Source organism: Gadus chalcogrammus, chromosome 17 (genome assembly GCF_026213295.1).
Source record: "Gadus chalcogrammus isolate NIFS_2021 chromosome 17, NIFS_Gcha_1.0, whole genome shotgun sequence".
NCBI classification, from domain to species: domain Eukaryota; kingdom Metazoa; phylum Chordata; class Actinopteri; order Gadiformes; family Gadidae; genus Gadus; species Gadus chalcogrammus.
Window position 1 is genome coordinate 2,899,624 of NC_079428.1, and position 21,647 is coordinate 2,921,270.

General features: G+C 45.3%; 3 protein-coding genes across 3 annotated transcripts; 2 read left to right on the forward strand and 1 right to left on the reverse strand.

The window, feature by feature from the left end:
• The first annotated feature begins 414 nt into the window (after positions 1-414).
• On the forward strand, positions 415-3,284 carry LOC130370397 (stabilizer of axonemal microtubules 1-like). The gene is made up of 4 exons (XM_056576156.1): positions 415-601; positions 1,291-1,452; positions 1,880-1,974; positions 2,062-3,284. Exons 1-4 carry the CDS (start codon positions 564-566, stop codon positions 2,721-2,723), a joined length of 957 nt encoding a protein of 318 aa, XP_056432131.1. The 5' UTR covers positions 415-563; the 3' UTR covers positions 2,724-3,284.
• On the reverse strand, positions 2,833-20,370 carry LOC130370399 (la-related protein 7-like). Its single transcript, XM_056576157.1, is given in 6 exon segments — positions 2,833-2,869; positions 3,287-3,330; positions 4,254-4,345; positions 4,450-4,609; positions 20,207-20,265; positions 20,319-20,370. Coding segments are annotated over 6 exon segments (444 nt in total).
• On the forward strand, positions 8,356-16,596 carry LOC130369728 (major histocompatibility complex class I-related gene protein-like). Its single transcript, XM_056575233.1, has 8 exons — positions 8,356-8,507; positions 10,015-10,281; positions 12,828-13,106; positions 13,389-13,688; positions 14,736-14,834; positions 15,089-15,115; positions 15,603-15,670; positions 15,909-16,596. The coding sequence occupies exons 1-8, from the start codon at positions 8,453-8,455 to the stop codon at positions 15,918-15,920; spliced, it is 1,107 nt and encodes a 368-aa protein (XP_056431208.1). The 5' UTR covers positions 8,356-8,452; the 3' UTR covers positions 15,921-16,596.
• Positions 20,371-21,647: the final 1,277 nt, after the last annotated feature.

Consider the following 21,647-nt stretch of genomic DNA (forward strand, 5'->3'; position numbering starts at 1 on the left):
AGGTTTGGATAAGAACAAAATAACAAAAGGTAACCTGATCAACTATATTAAATCTGACGGACCTCTCCAACGCTGTCAACAGGCGTCCCTGTGTGGACACAACATGTATTACATGTATTACTGGAATTGCTTACTTTTAATCGAATGGAAATGAGATAAATATGAGTAAATTAGTCAATACGAAACAAACACAGTATTTTGGACGTGGAAAAGTATTTTGTATCGTTGTTTTTTTTACCTCGCATCAATAAAAAGGCTCATGGTTTAATTACATTTAAGGTTGAGTCATTTTAAGGTCGAGTCACTTTAAGGTGGAGTTATTTAAGGTGGAGTGACGTTAAGGTTGAGCCACTTTAAGGTGGAGTGACTTTACCTTAATTAAAGTGACTTCAACGTTCCAAATCGGCGTCCCGCTGAGTTCTACACTGGTTGGTTGGTTGGTTACCCGAGATAAACAACAACGCACTACCACACGTGTTGTTCCCTAGGATGAGATCACAATTTCATAGCGGGGTCGGGATTTATTTATTTTATCCCATGGATTTGTGAGTTAGGGAGACATCATGAGCTGGTGTCTCTGCCAAATCTGCAGCGGCTGTGGGTGAGTATGTGCACGATACATGCTACGTCATGAATTGTAAAATGACATGTGCAGCAAACACCCAATGAAAAGCAACACAAACGCATCGCCTCCGTACATCCAAAGAGCTCATATCTTTAATCGCGGCAATATGCCATACATTGAATGCGCCCTCATCACCGCAAGCTGTCCACTGCGTCCGCTGCGCCCGGCACCATGCAGCGAAAAGACAGACGCGCTGGTGTATTTTTAGAAGCGCTACGTTCACCAAGACTCGTGTTCTTACTGGTCCTCAATTATTCATCAAGCTGCTCTCTGCCGCTGATGAATCGCAGCAGTGAGAGTAAATAAGAGAGCGGTGACATGTCAGAGCGCAGCCGCCCATCAACGCTCCCCGTCCGATAGCGTTGATGTGGCGAACGATTAGGTAACACTACAGCGAGGTACGACATGAATGAGGTGAGCTCATGTTTATAAAATAATGGCTTTTGTGGGAGAGATTTATCCGGGCAGAAAGTGTGAAACACGTACCAGGAACCGCGATCAAACGTGTGCACGTCTGCAAACATATGGTACAGCCTCCAACATTTGTCTGTCCTTGATAATAATCCTATAGAACGCGATTGTGAAAACACGCAGGGATTAAGATATGACCTGAACTACCGGTGTGCGTGTGGGTGCGTGTGCGTGTGTGTGTGTTATTGTTTCAGAAGGCACCACTGCGAGAACACAGAGCGACCAAAGCCACCTGTCATTCTGCTCCAAGACAACCAGGGAAAAGTTAGGCTCTGCTCGCCTTCTGTTCAACCCAGTAGAAACCACAGAAATGAAGTCCAGCCCACAGACGAGCCCAGGGTTAGGTACACTCGAAGGTAGGAGCCTTGTACAATTTAAACTAGTACAGCCAGTGGATTTCTTGCATATTGAAGCCTGGTTACTAATTGCTGTCTCTAAAAGAGTTCAATACCCAAGACGTTTGATGAGTGATGGTAAATGGACTGCATTTATCCAGTGTCTTTCTTACCACTGACCACTCAAAGCACTTTATTTATTGCCCAACATTCACCCATTCACACACCGACGGCGGTCTGTCAACCATTCAAGGCGTCAGCCAGCTCCGCCGGGGGCAGTCAGGGTGAGGTGCCTTGCTCAGGGACACCTCGACACTCAGCTAGGAGCCGGGGATCGAACTGGCAACCTTCAGGTTACCAGCCAACCCGCTCTACCTCCTGAGCCAAATGCCCATGATGTCATGTGAACTATGAACCCGGTGGGTTGATGTGAACCGTGTGTCAACAGATCAGTCTACGGGAACCAGAGAGCCCACACACCATTCGAGACAGACGAACGGCCTCCTCTGAAGGCAGGAATGGCGTCTCACTCGGTGTACACAGGTGGGTGCGCCCTGCCGCGTCGTGTGTAGCGTAGCGCCGTGTGGTTTGTACATCAACTCACAAACGACGCCATTGTCCTTCCAACAGAAGACTTCCAGGCGTGGGACAGTCCTGCGAGGGTCCACCCTTTCCGCCCACGTGACAACCTCAGAGTCAACAGAGCGCTATTCGCCACAGCCACGACCAGCAGGGACAGCTTCTGCCCCCCCGGCCCCCCGGTGTCGACGAGGGAGGTCTGCAGACCCGCCCCGCCGCCACGGGAAGCCCCGCCCTTCGACGGCACCGCCGACCACAGCTCCCAGTACCGCCCCCCCGCGGTCCGGCCCCGGAGGCCCCCGGCCCGGCTCCAGCCCCAGACCCGGGAGTACCGGGCCCCCGTGGGGGACATGGCCCCCCTCCTCTCCACCACCCGGGCCCACTTTGGGGAGCACCGCGGGCTCCAGCGGCCCCCGGGGGCGCGGCCCGCCAGGGAGGCCTCCGTGAGGTCCTCGGTGAGGTCCACCATGAAGGAGGACTTCAGGGCCTGGACCACGGTGCGCCGCCTCCCCGTGGCCCCGCCCCCACAGGAGCTGGAGTGGCCCCGGGGCCCCTTCGCCCGGACCACCACGGCGCGCGCCTCGTACACGCCCAAGGCCGCCCAGCGCTCGCTGAGCTGTAAGCCCCGCCCCCGGCCCCTGAACACCGGGCCCCCCATGGAGAAGGCCTCCGTCTACAGGGCCAGCTTCACGGCCCCACGGGGCCCCCCTTAGCCCCCCGTGAGGGACGGTGCACCCCCCAGGGGTCACGGTGGGGTCATGGACGTCAGGCTCAGGGACCGCCGCTCTGCTGATGCAATAAGTAATGAACCAGCTTAGGGGGTCACTGCAGCTGCTGACCTTTGACCCCGTGTTTATACCTCCGCACACGACGGGGTGCAAAGGTCAAATAAAATGATGTTTCAACTGCACTGTATTGTAGAAGAAAGAAAGTAGTTGGTAATATAGACCACACTAATGAACATTGTCATGTGTTATTCAAATATTATTAACACCAAACTATTCAACTATTGTATTTAAGCTGACATTAAGAATTATTCTTAAAATGCACATATTGTCACAACTTGCACTAACTGTTTAAATAAGTTCGAAGAACGTATTTAAATAATATTTTATTAAACCAGACACTGCCAAAATGATACATCTGATGTTTGACGTTTATTGCTATAAAAGAAATTGACTTTTCAGCGACCAAGAAATTGGATGCTTTCTCAACAAAGGCAGCCTTGTACCTTATATATATACGCACAACATGTACGACTGGGAAAACATTTGACAAAAAGGCTCGGGCCATGATGATCTTCTCCGCCTTCGAGATGACCTACGTTTGACAGCACGGGAAGTTATGTTTAGAAGTTATGTATGTTAGTGTGGAGAAAAGTCAAACCTTTGTGTTGAAATATGAAACGATGTTACAAGAACATGGCTAACATGTCAAGTATTTAAAGCACAGGTATTAGTTTTAAGATGCCGTGAACAGGTAAAGGGGTGGTATTGTGCCACCAGGTGTGACTGTGATTAGCCATGACAAGCCGTTTAAAAACTGGCCGTTGCCTGTGTCTTGGGGACATTAGTGATGGATTTCGTGATTATTTTCCTTGATTCAGTCCACGTCGGTCAGTTCGCCAAGAAGAATCGTTCAGAATCGTTGGTTCAGTCGCGTTTCCGGAAACAGTCAACCATGGAATGCACGGTTCTCAGCCGATTCCTCTCACTCAGCTCCTCTCCCTCGTTCTCAAACAATCGTGCAAACGGTCCTCAATCAACACACAACGTTACAATTAAGTTCCCTTCAGCTGAGGAGCGCATCATGTTCAGAATCGGGATGTTGTTGCCCAGGTCAGTCCCTCTTCACTCTGCTAACTTAACACAGTGAACAGTGAGTCAGCGAGTGGGAGTCGAGTCTGGGAGAACGAACGATAGAGACGAACGAGAGAACTGAAACGTGGAATCAAGTCGGTTCGTTCTTGTTAAAGAGTCGTTCCTTCAAACTGATTCGGTCGCAAACGACCCATCACTAAGTGACATCACAAGTGGGCGTGTCCACCTAGACTTTTGCTGGATGCACCCCTTGAACGCACATTCCAAGCCGCCATATTGGTGAATCCCATTTGCCCACCGTACAATCCCATTGCCCACCGTATAACCCACGCACACATAACGACAATAGAGAGCATTCAAGGAGATATCACCTGCATGCATTTCCTACCAGACATGGAGTTCATATTTGTATTTTTCTCCCACCTTTTCTGTTCCTCGTTTCTTTTCCCTCGGACGGTTCAACTTCACTTGGCGGTCCACCAAAATCTTCTGCCAATACCTTTACTCATGATCACCTAAAGGAATTACAAAAAACATTATCGCCAAAACATAAACATTCGAGCGGTGAGTCTTTGGAGGAACCGATAGATCTTTGTATCTCTGAGGAACCGGTTCTCACCGGAGAGCAGATCCAGCGTCCAGCCGTGTTCCTTGGCGACGGCCGAGCGGTCGTTGACGACGGCCTGGGCTTCCTCGGGGGTCATGAAGCGGATGTGTCCTTCACTGTCTCCCACCAGTGTGTCCACGCGGGCCACCGTAGATGTTTCACAGATGGCGTCCTGTTGAAATAAGAAAAGAGAGACACTGGGATGGATTCACCGTGCATGTGGCTGGAGCGAACATATATTGCAGTTCATTAAAAACGTATCTAAGAGTTGAGAATGATCAGTCATTACCAGGGCTGTAGTGGGCGGGGCACACGGGGGGACGCCGGCCACACACTGTTTTCAGCATGTTACAAAAAAAATGAATATATTAAATAATATCTATATTTGTTTTTACTATGGCAGCGCCGTCTGCTCAGTGTGTGGTGACTGCAGGCCCAGCCTCTCTGTAAAGTGGTGGTAGCGTGGCGATGTCAGGAGCTCTGGTTACTTTGGATTTGTTCCATCAATGTGTTGAGTGACATGAGTGTTTGTCTAGTCCTGTTGGTAGGCCTATTATTTTTTAATACGTGGGGGAATGAGGAAGAAGCAGTATTATTAAACATGTTGATTTTTACAATTGAGATTAAATTAGATCATTGTGTTGTGTTGTGTTCCCCAGGTGGAGCAGGCAGGGTGAAGAGACAACACCATCACCATTCTCCTAAACTGCCAACACACTAAATGGCGTCCAATGAGTTTGACCTGTAATGGTCTGTGTCCAAAAAGCGTCTTGTTCCAGCGTCTGCTTTCCTTCTGTGCGGCCGCTCCCAGCTTCTGGTTGAAAACATCTCAACCTTTCAAAAACGCGCTGGTGTCACAAAGTTAAACTAACGAATCATATGAGAAGGGCAGACCAGTCCGCCCAGTATAGTTTGAAACTGGTATACAAACTTGGAATAAGGAGGCCTGTGTGCGAATCACAAGCTGTTTATAGAGCAGGAAGTTCTCTACGAATAGTCAAATCTCCTAAACTTTATGCCTCTTTTACTTAACCTTTGTGGAAAACGTCATCGGGTCAAGGACAGATTAGTAGGTGCTTCCCTTTGAACACAGGAAGCCCTGGCTGTTTCCCAATGTCAAGGAAGCATGCTCAACGACCGCCGTTTTAAGGACGCTACGTCATCGAACGCCGACAAGCACTGTTCCAATGTTGAGGACACTCGAAATACTCCCCCTTTTCGGGTCCTTCGTTTTTGAGAATTCCGAGATTTTTCAAGGATGCATCGCTGCATCCTAGACGAGCCAAAACTACCCACAATCCTCTGCGTTCACTGGGCGGGTTCTTGAAAATGGCAGAGCAGTAGGCTACACGTTCAAATGAAGTGAAGTTATATTAGTTTTCAGAAATATTTTGTGCCGTATTGCTTTTTATAGATTCATCATGTTAATGCAAATAATCAAGCCTAAAGACCTGTGCCACTTTTCAAACGTTTTTGCAACTTAATGATTGCTATATTTTGCATGGACGTAGCTGGTGTTAAACACCACTGTCACCAATGTCAATTTACTCGCTCACAAGATTACATTATTTATGTAGGCCTATACCTATTTATGTTTGTGTTGAATCGTTTTTTTTAGGGTCAGCCCAGCAAACGGAGGCTTTTGTGCGCCTTAGGGTGGCGCACAAACATGTTTACCGGTGGAAGGGATAGTGCCACTATCCAATGTTGTAAAATGAATGCACAACCGATCATTTGCAATGTTTGTAATTTTTAAGGAACGTATATAATTGTATTTTATATGATATACTTATGTGTTCAAAGCACTGGTAGATTGTAGGCATATATGAATGAATGAATCAGATCAGTTAAATAATATATCCAAATAAATACACGTTTATCATCTCTTTCTTTGTCTTTTCCCCCCTGCATAATAGTAATCAACCGTACTGTAAATGTGATGCATGAATTAAGTTCTCAGACAATTTCACTTAGTTTTATAAAAATTGAATGAATTTTCCTTTTAATAAAGACAATTCGATCAACCACAACAAAGCTTTTGTGACTTCCCCAAAGAGGCTCCATGCGAAGGAGACATGACCGCATTCATAACAGACAAAAGTCAAATAAATATCGATCAGCTTGATTGCTGCCATGTTTTATTCAAAAGCGCACATGTGTTTACAAGCTGACACGCAGTATTAAAAAGCGGAAGCGGAAGCGCTTCCACACTACCAAGTCGTTCCCAAAGTCAGACGTTACAAACGCTAGGAAGCACTCGAGCTAGCACTCTAGTCTCATCTCCATAGGACGCGACTAGCAAGGACGCGTCCTAGCAAGGCTGCAGCCTTCACTTTGGGAAACAGCCACTGTTTAAAATTAATTCGACTCCACTTTTCCTAAACGACGTCATTGCGCGACGGCGAGCATCACTGACCTCCTATCGTCTCTAGCGTGGAACTACAGTTTACCGAAGTTGGACTACAACAAGCGCTCTTTTGATCCATGCATTCTTATCGTTTTATTCAACGGGAATATTTTGGACAACTTGCATCACACACACACACACGCACACGCACACACTCCACATCTACGTTGTTTCCTGGTAAAAGAGGACCCAACGTGTGTATATATCTTGAGCAGTAATTGATAAATGTTCAGGCGCAGTAAACCGATATCCCGCCCGCGTCGCCTCGTCTGAACCCACGCGGGGAAGAGAGTCACTTTCTCTTTCAGAAGACCACGTGATTTATTTGATATCACTACTGCTGGCCTAGAAAATAAACAAACTACATTTATAGTCTATTGGTCAAGACCTATTAATGAGACGCCCACATGGTTGGGTTCTCCAATGACATGCGAATTTCAATCGTTCATGAGCGATAAAAAGTCAATTTGAATGGACTCTGACTCCCTGCTGTGAGACTGGACTCTGACTCCCTGCTGTGAGACTGTTCTGGACTTGACCAACTTGACACTTGAATGCTGGGAGACTCGGGTCTCTCTCTCTGGAGACAGAAATGAAAGATGTGGTCAGATTCCACAAAGGCTGTTTTAAACGATCAGTGTATCATATCATCACTGCATGCATCGTTAGTCTGTTGCATCTTTATTCCAAAAAAGCAATGCTTCCAAATCCATCCCTTCTTTGAACTGGTCTGCTGCCACCAGCCTGATAACGGGAATGACTCCATGTGCCGGGCTAAGAGAGGCCTAGTGTTGATGATGAATCGAACATCGGAATAATAAAAAACATGACAAGAGAACGAAGTACGACAGACAAGAAGTGACACAACAACAAGCAAATAAATCATTGACTGAAAAGTGTCCGGGAAAAGTGTGTGTGTGTGTGTGTGTGTGTGTGTGTGTGTGTGTGTGTGTGTGTGTGTGTGTGTGTGTGTGTGTGTGTGTGTGTGTGTGTGTGTGTGTGTGTGTGTGTGTGTGTAGTCCACCGCCCTGACCAGCGTTACTGTGACTAGAGTTCATATTTCTAATGATCTTCCTCCACTAGCGTCCTGATATCAGATGTCTTATGCTGACGGACAAAATACACACACACATACACGCACACACTCACACACACACACAACTATTATTCTCCGCACATACACTCGACACACATTTAGCTGAACTGTAAATATATAAACATCATATAGATGAGGATAGATAGAGTTAAACATTATGATGAACATAAGGTATATCTAAACATTATATTTCACTGGCCATTATTTATAAGTGAAGATGAACATGATATCGTAAGAATAATTATTTCAGGGTTACATGAAACTTGATCGCAGTTACAGTGCGCGTGCGTGTGCGTGCGTGTGCGTGTTTGTGTGTTTAAGTTAGTTTCACTTTAGGTTCTCCTGGTAACTAATGACGTCAAAGCCGTATTGAATTCCTATTGGTCTAGACCAGCCTCTCCCTCTCGCGCCGTCTCTTGTTCGCAGGTTTCCTGGTCAGTCCGTCTGATGCTGGAGTCGGATTCGCCTCTCTGTGGATAATCGCATCGTGCTATTCTTCTGATTACATCGATATGAAGGCGCTAATAGGGCTGCTGCTGTTGGTCTTTGGTCACGATGTGTCCTCAGGTGAGACTGATTACAGTTTTAAATTTTCGAAATGATCTTTCCAAAGTTTCGTTTCTGGTTGCTGAAGAGACGACGCTTAGATTCCCTAATTTGGTTAAAAAGCATTTGATTATCCTCTCTAATGAATTCAATTAATCCACAACATGATTCATCTTTTACTGTGAATATTTAAACTAATATAAGAGCATTTATTTGTAAAAAAAATGTAAAATCTATTATCAGATCCAAACATTAGACTTCAGTTAGGAGGGAATCCAATTTGTACTTTAAGTCTACTAATGTGTACTTTAAGTGTACTCCGAAGTATTATATTAACACTCTTAACAATCTTATTATTAACTCGAAGTCAACGTTCTTGGAGAATCATCGCGCGCGCGCGTAAACAACACACACACACACACACACACACACACACACACACACACACACACACACACACACACACACACACACACACACACACACACACACACACACACACACACACACACACACACACACACACACACACACCAATATAATTATTATCGTTGCTATCAATATATTATGAAATATAATAATTATTTTGTTGTATTAATTATTATCATTCCAATGATAGCAATCTGAAGATAGTTAAAATGCCGTCATTGAATACAGAAATTCACCAATATACTTATAATTATAAAAACATTGGAATAGTTATTTAAATAATCGTTTATTATTATACAATGGATAGTATACCTGTCTGTCTCTCTGACTGTCCTGTACTGTATTAACCTGTCCGTCCGTCTACAGTGATGTACTGTATTAACCCAGTGTTTCCCCAAGTACTGTGTTGTTAAGGCGGCCGCTTAACAACAATAGGGCCCCGCCTTGACTACCAATGTATATAAATATATATATATTTTTTATAAATATTTTAATTGTTATGCATTAACAAAGTAGAAACCTCTTGTAGGGAAAGAAAACATACTTCAGTCAGGTGTAAAAAATAAAGATCAATAATGCATCAGAAATACTGAACAATGTTCGTGCCATAAAGCTTTTTGAATGGAATTGAAACGGAGACCCCCCCCCCCCCCCCGCTCCTTGACCACCTTGACTAAGACATTTACTGGGGAAAACACTGATTAACCTACCTAACTAGTGATGTACTGTATTAACCTGTCTGTCTGTCTCTCTGTCTGTCTGTATAGCGTGATGTATTAACCTGTCTGTCTGTCTGTCTGTCTACCATGATGTACTGTATTAACCTGTCTGTCTGTCTCTGTCTGTCTGGATACCGTGATGTATTGTATTAACCTGTCTGTCTCTGTCTGTCTGTCTACAGTGATGTACTGTATTAACCTGTCTGTCTGTCTGTCTGTCTACAGTGATGTACTGTATTAACCTGTCTGTCTGTCTCTCTGTCCGTCTACAGTGATGTACTGTATTAACCTGTCCGTCCGTCTGTCTGTCTACAGTGATGTACTGTATTAACCTGTCTGTCTGTCTGTGTCTGTCTGTCTCTCTGTCTGTCTGTCTACAGTGATCCACTCTCTGCAGGTTTTCGACACGGCGTCGTCTGGACTCTCAACCTTCCCAGAGTTTGTGATGGTTGCGATGGTGGATGAGGTTCAGATTGAGTACTATGACAGCAACACCCAGAGAATCATAACCAAACAGGACTGGGCGGGCCAGGATTACAGAGAAGACCCCGACTCCCTGGAGAGGGCAACTGAAAACAGAAAGGGAGCCCAGCAGCTCTTCAAAGCCGGCATGGGGACTCTGAAGAAGCGCTTTAACCAGACAGGAGGTAAGTTTATATCTAATGTCTGACCTCTCACATGGAGATAGCCATCATTTAACCCCCGAATAAAGTTTAACCATACTCCTAAACACACACACACACACACACACACACACACACACACACACACACACACACACACACACACACACACACACACACACACACACACACACACACACACACACACACACACACACACACACACTCATGTAGGTTCTAAGCCAGGGGTCACCAACACAGGCCCGCGGGCACCAGGGCGCCCGCAAGGACCACATTCTAAAAACAGCACTACTCATTCTTGAACAACTCTTTCCCACCTTTTTTAAGTCTTGACTTAATTAACATGTCTTCACATAGATGAGTATCATTAATAGTAATATATAACTAAAGGCAAACTGAGCAAATTTGTTATTTCAGAAGAGTGTATAGAACTGGGTGCCCTTCGTATGAATCAGTGCCCATGAAGTAGCTCTCAGGTTCAAAAAGGTTTGTGACCCCTGGTCTAAGCAGTGTAGCAGTACTCAGAGTAGCAGCACTCAGCGTAGTAGCACTCAGTGTAGAAGTGCAGTGTGGTAGTACTCAGTGTAGAAGTACTCTGTGTAGAATTATGTGTTTATTAATTGACGAGACCAAGGCCTGCTATGTGTGATCTTGAGTGTCCAAAATCCCGATATTAAAATTAATACTATATAATCACAGTATAATCTACTGCTAGATATGTCTCATCTAAATTAATGAAAATTATTCTAAAATATTGTATTCAAAAGTACAAAATGGCCAACTCCAAAATACAAATACAATTAAATGCACAGAAAATGTTACATGACATTTAGTTAAAGCAGTGAACGTCTACTAATATTATAAAATGCCCCCGGAGTGATTAATAAAGTCACTTCTTCTTTAATCAAGGACACGTTTCGCGGGTCTACCGGCTGCAAATACCGGCATGTAACCAGCAGGTGGTGCTGCTGTGCTGCCGTGTTTCTAAACAGAATATTTGTTGCACGCCGTTGGTCATCATTCCCCAATACGAACACACACACACACACACACACATGTCCAGAAGTACGTATATATATATATATATATATATATATATATATATACATACACGTACTTAAACATACAAGCACGCACACACAAGCTTATCTGTGTTCAAATGTATTGAATGACCAGGGCACAGTAGCCTGTCTTCAGTCCTCCTGATTCAGCGGGGTCCCTGTCCCTGCTCTCAGCCCCTCTGAACAGCGATGCTCCTTTCAGTGCAGCAGTTTCCTGGTGCCGTAGGTTTTCATCCAGATCAGTAAGGCGTCTTCCTACAGTTCAGCAGACATGTCTTGAACCCTGGAGGTGATTGGGACTGTCTGGTGATCCGTTAAAGATAACCTCTGAACTGCTGAGGGAAGCCTCCTCTATATATCCACGGGGTAGGGCTGTAGGGTGGTGTAGGGGGTGTAGGGTGGTGTAGGGTGGTGTAGGGTGGTGTAGGGGGCTGTAGGGTGGTGTAGGGGGGTGTAGGGTGGTGTAGGGGGGTGTAGGGTGGTGTAGGGGCTGTAGGGTGGTGTAGGGGCTGTAGGGGGGTGTAGGGTGGTGTAGGGGCTGTAGGTTGGTGTAGGGTGGTGTAGGGGCTGTAGGGTGGTGTAGGGGCTGTAGGGTGGTGTAGGGGGTGTAGGGTGGTGTAGGGGGTGTAGGGTGGTGTAGGGGGTGTAGGGGGGTGTAGGGGCTGTAGGCTGGTGTAGGGGCTGTAGGGTGGTGTAGGGTGGTGTAGGGGCTGTAGGGTGGTGTAGGGTGGTGTAGGGGCTGTAGGGTGGTGTAGGGGCTGTAGGGGCTGTAGGGGGGTGTAGGGTGGTGTAGGGGGCTGTAGGATGGTGTAGGGGCTGTAGGGTGCTGTAGGGTGGTGTAGGGGGTGTATTGTGGTGTAGGGTGGTGTAGGGGGTGTAGGGTGGTGTAGGGTGGTGTAGGGGGTGTAGGGTCTGTAAGGTGGTGTAGGGGCTGTAGGGTGGTGTAGGGGCTCTAGTGTGGTGTAGGAGCTGTAGGGTGGTGTAGGGGCTGTAGGGTGGTGTAGGAGCTGTAGGGTGGTGTAGGAGCTGTAGGGGCTGTAGGGTGGTGTAGGGGCTGGTAGGGGCTGTAGGGGGGTGTAGGGGCTGTAGGGTGGTGTAGTGCAGTGTAGGGTGGTGTAGTGCAGTGGAGGGTGGTGTAGTGCAGTGTAGGGTGGTGTAGTTTGAGACTCATTAATTAGTTCAGTATCATTTTAAACAAATTATTATCCTGTTAACCATTCTACATTATCCAGGTGAGTGGTGACTCCATCACATAAAGACGTGTGTTCTGAAGAGGCTCCTGTTTGTAGTCTTTGTGGTCTCACGTCCTTTAGAGTTTCTGCAGAGCTTCACCTGATCTCTCTCTCTCTCTCTCTCTCTCTCTCTCTCTCTCTCTCTCTCTCTCTCTCTCTCTCTCTCTCTCTCTCTCTCTCTCTCTCTCTCTCTCTCTCTCTCTCTCTCTCTCTCTCTCTCTCTCTCTCTCTCTCTCTCTCTCTCTCTCTCTCTCAGGTGCCCACATTATTCAGAGGATGCATGGTTGTGAGTGGGATGATGAGGATGGTACTACTGAGGGTTATGACCAGTTTGGTTATGATGGAGAGGACTTCATATCGTTGGACCTGAAGACCCTGACCTGGGTCGCTCCAGTGCATCAGGCTCTCACCACCAAACACAGATGGGAACAGGATAGAGCTTTTATGGAACAGCAGAAGCACTACTACACCAAGGTGTGTGTTGATTGGCTGAAGAAGGTCCTGGCCTACGGGAAGAGCACTCTGCAGAGAACAGGTAGAGTCACATGACCTGGTGGGCGTTGACAGACTCATGTCTCTGAGTCCCTGTTCTCTCTCTCCCTCCCTCCCCCCCTCTCCCAACCCCTCTATCCCTCCCCCCCCTCCCACCCCCTCTCCCTCTCCGTCAGCATAAGACATCTGATATATAATAAACAAACGAGACTAACATGACAAGAACACGTGCTTTACATTATAAAATTCTCTCTCTCTCTCTCTCTCTCTCCCCCCCCTCTCTCTCTCCCCTCCCCCCCCCCCCCCTCTCTCTCTCTCTCTCCAGATCGTCCGCGGGTGTCTCTGCTCCAGAGGAGCCCCTCCTCCCCAGTGGTGTGCCATGCTACAGGCTTCTACCCTAACAGGGTGGTGGTGTTCTGGAAGAGAGACGGCCAGGAGCACCATGAGCAGGTGGACCCCGGGGAGGTCCTCCCCAACCACGACGGGACCTTCCAGGTCAGCGTGGACCTGGACCTCACGGCCGTCCCACAGGAGGACTGGGGGAGGTACGAGTGTGTGGTCCAGCTGAAAGCCATCGAGGACATCTCCACCCCCCTGGACCACGCCCACATCAGGACCAACGGGGGTAAGACTGGTGTTGGAGGGGATGGAGGGGGGGAACACATGTCTCACCCCCTCCACCTGACCTCATCACAACCACTGCCAGGGGCCTCTACCCAGGCGCGTCGGTAGACCGGGGCATTCGAGGCTATAGCCCCGGGTCTTTTGGGAATAGCCCCAAAAGACCCGGGGGCGTCAAAAATAAAATAAAAAAACATGATAATGATGAAAATAGCCCCGTAGAGTTTACATCTTTGTGGTTGCATTACCAGCAGACGCAGATGCAACATTGTAGCCAGTGAAAACCGGAAATTTCTGACGTGTCCATCTATGGGCAGATTTAGAATTATTTGTTGCAAAATGTTGCAAATTCAACGTCAGGATTCTTTCTTCTCTGCACAGCGCATATCGTCGATATTGCTGTTTCGTGCTGCTAACCTTTTAGTGAGATCAGAGAGTGTTGAGAAGGACATTTATAAAACATCTTTTACACACACACACACACACACACACACACACACACACACACACACACACACACACACACACACACACACACACACACACACACACACACACACACACACACACACACACACACACACACACACACACACACACACGTTCCGGGGCCGCCGGGCTGATTACTGCGGGATATCAATATTGCGTTTATAAAAGTTTCTTGCAGCGCCGTCCGGCAGCCTCACTCACTCAACACACGCAACACTCACAAACTGTCAACGTAGGCATAAAAGTTAGTAGATTTGAGTATTCCTAGAGTGCCTGGGTCTACCTGGACACTGCTGAAGCTACTGGGTAAACACACAGCACTCCGGAGTAGCTCAGTGCAGCAGAACACGGTGGATTGTGGGTAAATTAGTTCTATGAATAGGGCTAAGCTCAGATCAGTCCCTGAGTGACCCTGAGCTCCAGAACAGGTTCTAGAGGAATAGTTACACTGAGGCTGTGTTAGTTTTGATTGTAGCATCACGTGACCATAGACATGTGGTTCAATGATGGAGGGATCATCTATTATTACACACCTGATTTTATTTTCTTGATTTTCTTTCAGAGGACAGTCACATCCTTGCTTTCATCCTCACTGGAGTTGCTGTTCTTGCTGTTGTTGTTGCTGCTGTTGTTGGAGTCTTACTGTACCAGAAGAGGAACGGTGAGTGAATCAAACTCTCCAGGAGGACTGACACCTGATCTCCACCTGCTCCTACTTCCTGTCCCCTTCCTGGACTCTGATTGGTTGTCTTCACACATTGGTGGTCTGGTTGTATAAACCTCCACCTCTGAATGATGAACCACCTCCTCCAATGCCGTGTCCATAGAGATGTTGTGGCATTAAGAATATGAAAGTCTAATAACATGAGGATATTCACCACGGTTACAACACTAATCATTTCTCTTGATCCTTAGATTCAGACAAGCGTCACAAACCAGTTGGTGAGTAAAATGTGTTTTTACTGCAGTTCTGCTCTTATGATTAACGCCACTACCAACATAGAGATCTTGGTGACTTGTCTAGCTCACTGGACTATACAGCTCTATAGATCTAGATACATCTAGCTCACTGGTCCATACAGCTCTGTGTATCTAGATACATCTAGCTCACTGGACTATACAGCTCTATAGATCTAGATACATCTAGCTCACTGGACTATACAGCTCTATAGATCTAGATACATCTAGCTCACTGGACTACACCGCTCTATAGATCTAGAAACATCTAGCTCACTGGACTATACAGCTCTATAGATCTAGATACATCTTGCTCACTGGACTACACCGCTCTATAGATCTAGATACATCTAGCTCACTGGACTGCAGCTCTATAGATCTAGATACATCTAGCTCACTGGACTATACAGCTCTATAGAGCTAGGTACATCTAGGTCAGTCATTCACCTCCTCCCATTCTGCTACTTCCCAGGTTCTGACACCAGCTCTGAGAACACTGAGGGGCAGAAGCTGGCTCCTGAGGCCCAACCTCTGACCACAGTCAGTATTTCATCAATTTACAATACTTATTCCGAGTAATATATTTACAGTTATATTTATTAGCAGCCTACTTCTTCACAGCGATAGTAATACTAATATATGAACAGTACTTCATGACAGTAATAGATTAACATTCATATTTTAACGGTACTTCATCGCAGTAATATGTTAACAGTACATCATCACAGTGATAGTGTGTTTAATGTTTAATCCTGACTTGTGCTTCCTTGCTGTTTAGGTTCAAAGTTAAATCATGAAGAGGCTTCTCACGTTCACCTTCCTAAACCAGGATGGAGTGGATCGCTGTTCATTTATAATCCTTACTATCAGGCTTGGGATTTCAGCTAACTGCAGAGTCTGCATTTGCTAAATTACAATATTCATACTTGACTCTATTTTGATAACAATCATCAATCTGTAAGAAGTGTAAATCAATTACATCTCTATTTGTGATAGATTTGATTAACTCTGCTGCTTCACGTTAAAACCTTTTAATTATGTTATATTGTTTAATAATATTTAAGTTTCAAATAATGTTCAAAGATTCTGAATCAAGATTTTGGACAGTGAGATTTTGTCAAGTTTCAATACAATAATCGATTAATTTAATTTGTTTCATTAAAATATATCATTTGAGCCTTCTGCTAGCTTGAGAACTGCATCGTTATAGGCTACCACAATCGTGCTATGCCGCTTTAGCCTTAATTCTCTTTGTTGTATTTTCTGTGTTCTTTGGGGAATTGGATAGTATACTTGGGTTATTCTGTCAATAAAATACATAAAAATTGTTTTAGCCTATATATATATTTAATATACTTATCGTTAGGTAAGGTATACATACTTTGTTTAGAGGTTATGTTTATTATTAAAGGTTGTTAGGTTATAGGTAAATCCTAAGGATTAAATTGACAAATATGAACTAATTGATTTTAAAATAATATGAAGTTGAATTAAAAAATACAAAAAATAATTATGCTGAATTATTATCTAAAGTTAGAAAAATATGAGAAGCGATGTGTTACATATACGTTCACAAAAACATTGAATGGCAATTATGATTTTAGGTTATTTAGATAGGTATTTAGCCTTTCATTTATTCAGTATTTGATAATATCCCATGATATTCAATAAGAACACAATTAGGCCTATACTAAATGTAGTTAGCTTCAACATCATGAAAACAGAGATATAATCTTTCTGCAGATCAAATAATAGAATTTATAAATCCTTATTCAGTTCCCCGCCCAGCTATCTTGTAGGACCAAGATGGCTGCCGAGTGATTTAAGGTGCGTTCGCGGTCCTGGTGATAACGCGTCGGCTCGCCACTGATGAAGCTCACGCTGACACGTGTTCCCGCCAGCGACCGATCACGTGCACTGCGTTGGGAACCTAAAAGATCTCAACAGCAGGTTTTTTTTGTCAGATACAAAAAAAGTCAGAACTAATCAGAACTTAGTAGGATCAGTTTCAAGTTCGAAGGTCTTTATTTCCTTGTAGCCTACAAGCTACTATCCTTTTGCTTTTCTTTATGAGAAGCACATTGTATTGCCACTGTATTAAAGGCTACACATGCCCTTATCTAGAGATAATTTACCAGTGCTCGATGCCAACAGACGGTTACGACGTCAATAGTAGTGATATGATGGTTGATTAGGCTATTTTATATTAAGTAAAACGTTCATGTTCCGCCATGGTCATATGCGTCACTAGTAAACCATATGTCACCAACTGGGCAACTCTGTTATCAAAATCTGGCCCCAGTTGCCGAACAGAAGTAGAATCATAAGAGGGTCTTGAAGTGTCGTTAACGAGAACTTTCCGACGTCGCGAAAATGTTTTCCCCATAATTCCCAGCGATGTTAATGCAACATAAGGCCCAGGACTGATCTGACTGGTTTGGAGACAGGCTGCCAGGGCGACCTGATTGGCTGCCTGGGTCACATGGTGTGCTGAGTGTTGGCTGTGGAAAGCCCCGGTAGCTGCAGCACCACAACACCAACTGTACAAACTGCCACAACACCGGCCTCCATCTTGTCTCCAAACATCAAAAGAACCGCCGAATGGCGGCTGTGGTCCCATAGCAGGTGCGTAGTAGTGTGGGGGGGGGGGGGGGGGGGGACCGTCTGCTCAGTGTGTGGTGACAACAGGCCTCTCTGTAAAGTGGTGGTAGGTCGGCGATGTTAACAACTTTGGTTATTTTGGATTTGCGCCATAAATGTGTTGAGTGACATGATTGTTGGTCTAGACCTGTAGGTAGGCCTATTGTTTTAATATGTGGGGTAATGAGAAAGAAGCAGTATTATTAAACATGTTGATTTTTACAATTGAGATTAGCTCCAGTTTCCATATTTGGCAAGCAACACAGATCAATCTTCTTCTGAATGTGTGCGTGCCTGTGCTCGTGCAGGCTGGATTCCTTTTTGATGACGTCATAAATGTATTCATTGATTAAAGGAACCAAACCAAAACTATATCCGCCACCACAAGCCTCACAAAACAAACATAATATTTAAATTCCAACTACAACAAATATGTTTACAGTAATCTAAAATAAGTGATATGCAGTATGATCAATTGAAGATCATAACCGATGAAATTATTTAATTATTCTTTATTTAATCAAACTAAGTTTATCATTTAATCTGCATTGCATTGGCCATGCACAAGGAGGAAAGTAGTGAAAATAAATCAAACTTTTGACTCAATTGACTTGTGTAGATGCACTACCAGTAGCACTATCGAGTTATCACATGCAAGGTAACAGAATGACTCATCTAACCCCACATGAAAGGCTTACAGGTCGACCCATGCCTTCACCTACATTTCAGGGCCCCATAAGGGGCTTCCATTAGAGCAATTAGAAACAGAACTAAGAAACTTCCATACATCAGTTTATATTCCAACAAGAGAAACACAAAGGTCCAGAGCCAGAGGAGCCAGATGCAGACACGCCCGGAGCCACCAACTACCCAGGACCAGACCCGGCTGCGCCAGGAGCAACAGCCACACCATGCAATCAAATAGCGGCAGGGTTTGAATCAGTTCGGTTTGAAGGTCCGCCATTAACAGAAATGTTGAATGGATCAATTATAGATAATATAATCAACAACGGTTTGTCAATTTTACCACGGATGCAGTCAAAGGACTATCAGAACAATTAGATGAGCCTTGGACATGTAATTGGCAGAGCAAGGAGGTGTGTGTGGATGATAGGGACGACCTGTGGTACTTTTATCCCCAACAACACAGCTCCAGATGGGTTGGTGGCCAGGGCGCAGGCAGGGTTACAGTCCCTCAGATTAGAGATGGCAGAGAACTCGGGCATTAATGACGCTTTCACCGGACGATGGGGAACCTGTTTGTGGTGAGCGCTCCAGGAGCACCAGGTGCCATCCAAGCTCACATGGAGATCAAGTGTGAACCCGTGAACACAGACGAGGAACCACCAGAGGGGCCCGAGCTGATCCGGTTGGACGGTTGGGAACATGTTCCTAACGTCTGGTACGGGCGAGTTGACGATTGGACGCCAGGAGGAGGCTCACATGTGGTCGTGCTAGTAACCTCTATATGTGAGCAGCGCCCTTGACAAGAAAGGGACGAACATTGGACTCATAAACTACAGGACCTGATGACAGCAAACAGGAGCAACTACAGGAATGTCCAAAACCCCAAACATACATACAGCGCACCAATACAAGAAGATCACCTGAATCATTCAAAATCTATGCATGTCTGAAGGGACTTTTTGAATCTAAAATGTATTCTTACGTCACTTATTTTTGTGGTGTTTCCTTTCAATGCATGCTGAAAGTGTAACACTTTGTGTCACACATAGTAACAATTATTTGATGTGTTTTCTATGATTGAACTGATATGTTTGCCTTTTTGAATCTATGATTGATGACGGACGACATAATTCTTTTTTGACCACTGATTTAGTGATGATTGATTGACATGGTGATGTATGTCTACTGCTTTGTTGTTGAGTGAGGCTTGCAGCCCACTGTGTATTCCATGTGACTATACTTTTATAAATTTTATACTTTTATATAGCTTGTAGAATGGACATCTGTGATGACCAAGGAGGGAATTGTGACATACATTCACACACTCATACTAACAGGCCACATACGTCCTTGGAGCCTAGAGAGGCGTCCGACTCATGCAAGGAGCCATTCATTCATGCATCAATTCTGGAGATACCAGCAGGCCAGGTGACGCTCGAGGCCACAAAAAAAAGTGTAATTCCCGCACATAGCCAGAAAAGGGTCAGCACCAAGCCACAAACCAAGTTGCAATGCCCACACATAGCCACAAGGGACCAACTCCAAGTATTACAGTCACAACCCAAAGCCCAAGGGACCAGAACGCTCCAGGCAGGGCATCCACAGATGCCCAGCTAAGCCTCCAGGCGTGCCGATACAATTCCCCTCCTTTAGCTTCACAGATATCATACCAAACCTTCACCAATTAAAGTGAGTTACAAACGATCCTGACTCAGCGACCTTTTCCCCAAAGAACAGAGCGGTACTCACCACAGGTCCACAGCCACCGTAGGCCAACCGCTCCGTGTCCCGCCGCACCGGCGCCTCGTCTCCAGGCGACCAGCCCGCGCCTTAAGTCCAGCCTTTCAACTCCACCGTGTACACACGAATACCAAAGGTCCTCTCCTCGAAGACGCCCAGCAGCGTTGGTCCATCGGGTTACTTTAACTCACCGAATCTCACCTGCTGACCCAGGGACTCTCCTCTCAGCCTCAAACTCTGAGCCCCCCTTGCCCACTCAGCTGCTGATACTTAGCAGTGATGAGCCCCTCAACACCGCCCCCTCTGGGTGAAGTCAGTACTGACGCTAACCCTAAGCACCCTGAAGCTAACCCTGTTCCTAGTAGTAGCACATGTTGGTACCCTTACAGACTTGTTATAATATTACATATTTGGAGACTAATTCCTCACAAACAAACAGTCCGAAGTGTCCAGTGTGAGGAAAGCAGAAGAGGGGTCCCCCTCCCAGAGACAGTTAGGGGGCTTTCCCGAATGCACCCGAGGTGGTTCGGAGTGGGATGGGGGGTCCAATAGGCAGCCAATTGCGTTTAGCCCCCAAATACAATATGCCTTAATGACTTTTGTTGTAGGCCGAAAACAACACGAACAAAACAAAACATCACTATCCAACGAATGTATTCCCTCCACGGTGAATGCTGATACCAGTTCACCAGGAGGGGATTCACCCGTCGACTTCTACGTGCACTCAAACTTCTCCGGTGGACATATGAGAAAAATAAAACTCAGAAAGTCATACATTCTCCGATCAACTCACGTCCATTTAATGACGTACAAAGACAAGTTATAGGCGTAAGTGTGCATCTTACGTCGGATGAAACTAGTGTTTGATTTTGGGTGCAATAATGTCACTCGACTTCAGGCTCAGGGAACGTCTCTCCACTGATGCAATAAATCATAAATCAGCTGCAGCAGCACTGCAGCTGTTGACCTTTGACCCCGTTTTAACGCCTCTTCACACGTGGTGGAAAGGTCACCGTTTGAGAAAATAAAATGACGTTTCAACTGCATTGTATTGTGGTAGGAAGAGTTTGTGTTAAAGACTACACTACTGAACATTGTGATGTGTTATTTAAATTATTAACACCAAACTATTCAAATATTGTATTTAAGCTGATATTAAGAATTATTCTTAAAATGCAGTCACAATTTGCACTAACAGTTCAAATAAGTTTAAAGATGATGTTTGATGTTTATTGCTATAAAAAAAAAAAATCACTTTTCAACAATGAATGTGGTGCTCTCTCTCAGCCTTGTACCTTATATATACACAACATGTACGACCCTGAAAAGATGACTCACAAAAAGTTCACATTAATGTATCAAATTGTGTTTTTAAATTAGCTTTGGCTTTCCGCCGATTACCAAAATAAAACTTGTTAAAAACAAAGTGGATGAAATACGACACAACTTT

Coding starts and splice junctions, on each gene's coding strand:
- LOC130370397 (XM_056576156.1), top strand. CDS start 564: ATGAGCTGGTGTCTCTGCCAAATCTGCAGCGGCTGTGG. Junction 602..1,290: donor CAAATCTGCAGCGGCTGTGG/GTGAGTATGTGC, acceptor TTATTGTTTCAG/AAGGCACCACTGCGAGAACA. Junction 1,975..2,061: donor GTCTCACTCGGTGTACACAG/GTGGGTGCGCCC, acceptor TCCTTCCAACAG/AAGACTTCCAGGCGTGGGAC.
- LOC130369728 (XM_056575233.1), top strand. CDS start 8,453: ATGAAGGCGCTAATAGGGCTGCTGCTGTTGGTCTTTGGTCACGATGTG. Junction 8,508..10,014: donor TGGTCACGATGTGTCCTCAG/GTGAGACTGATT, acceptor GTCTGTCTACAG/TGATCCACTCTCTGCAGGTT. Junction 13,689..14,735: donor CCACATCAGGACCAACGGGG/GTAAGACTGGTG, acceptor ATTTTCTTTCAG/AGGACAGTCACATCCTTGCT.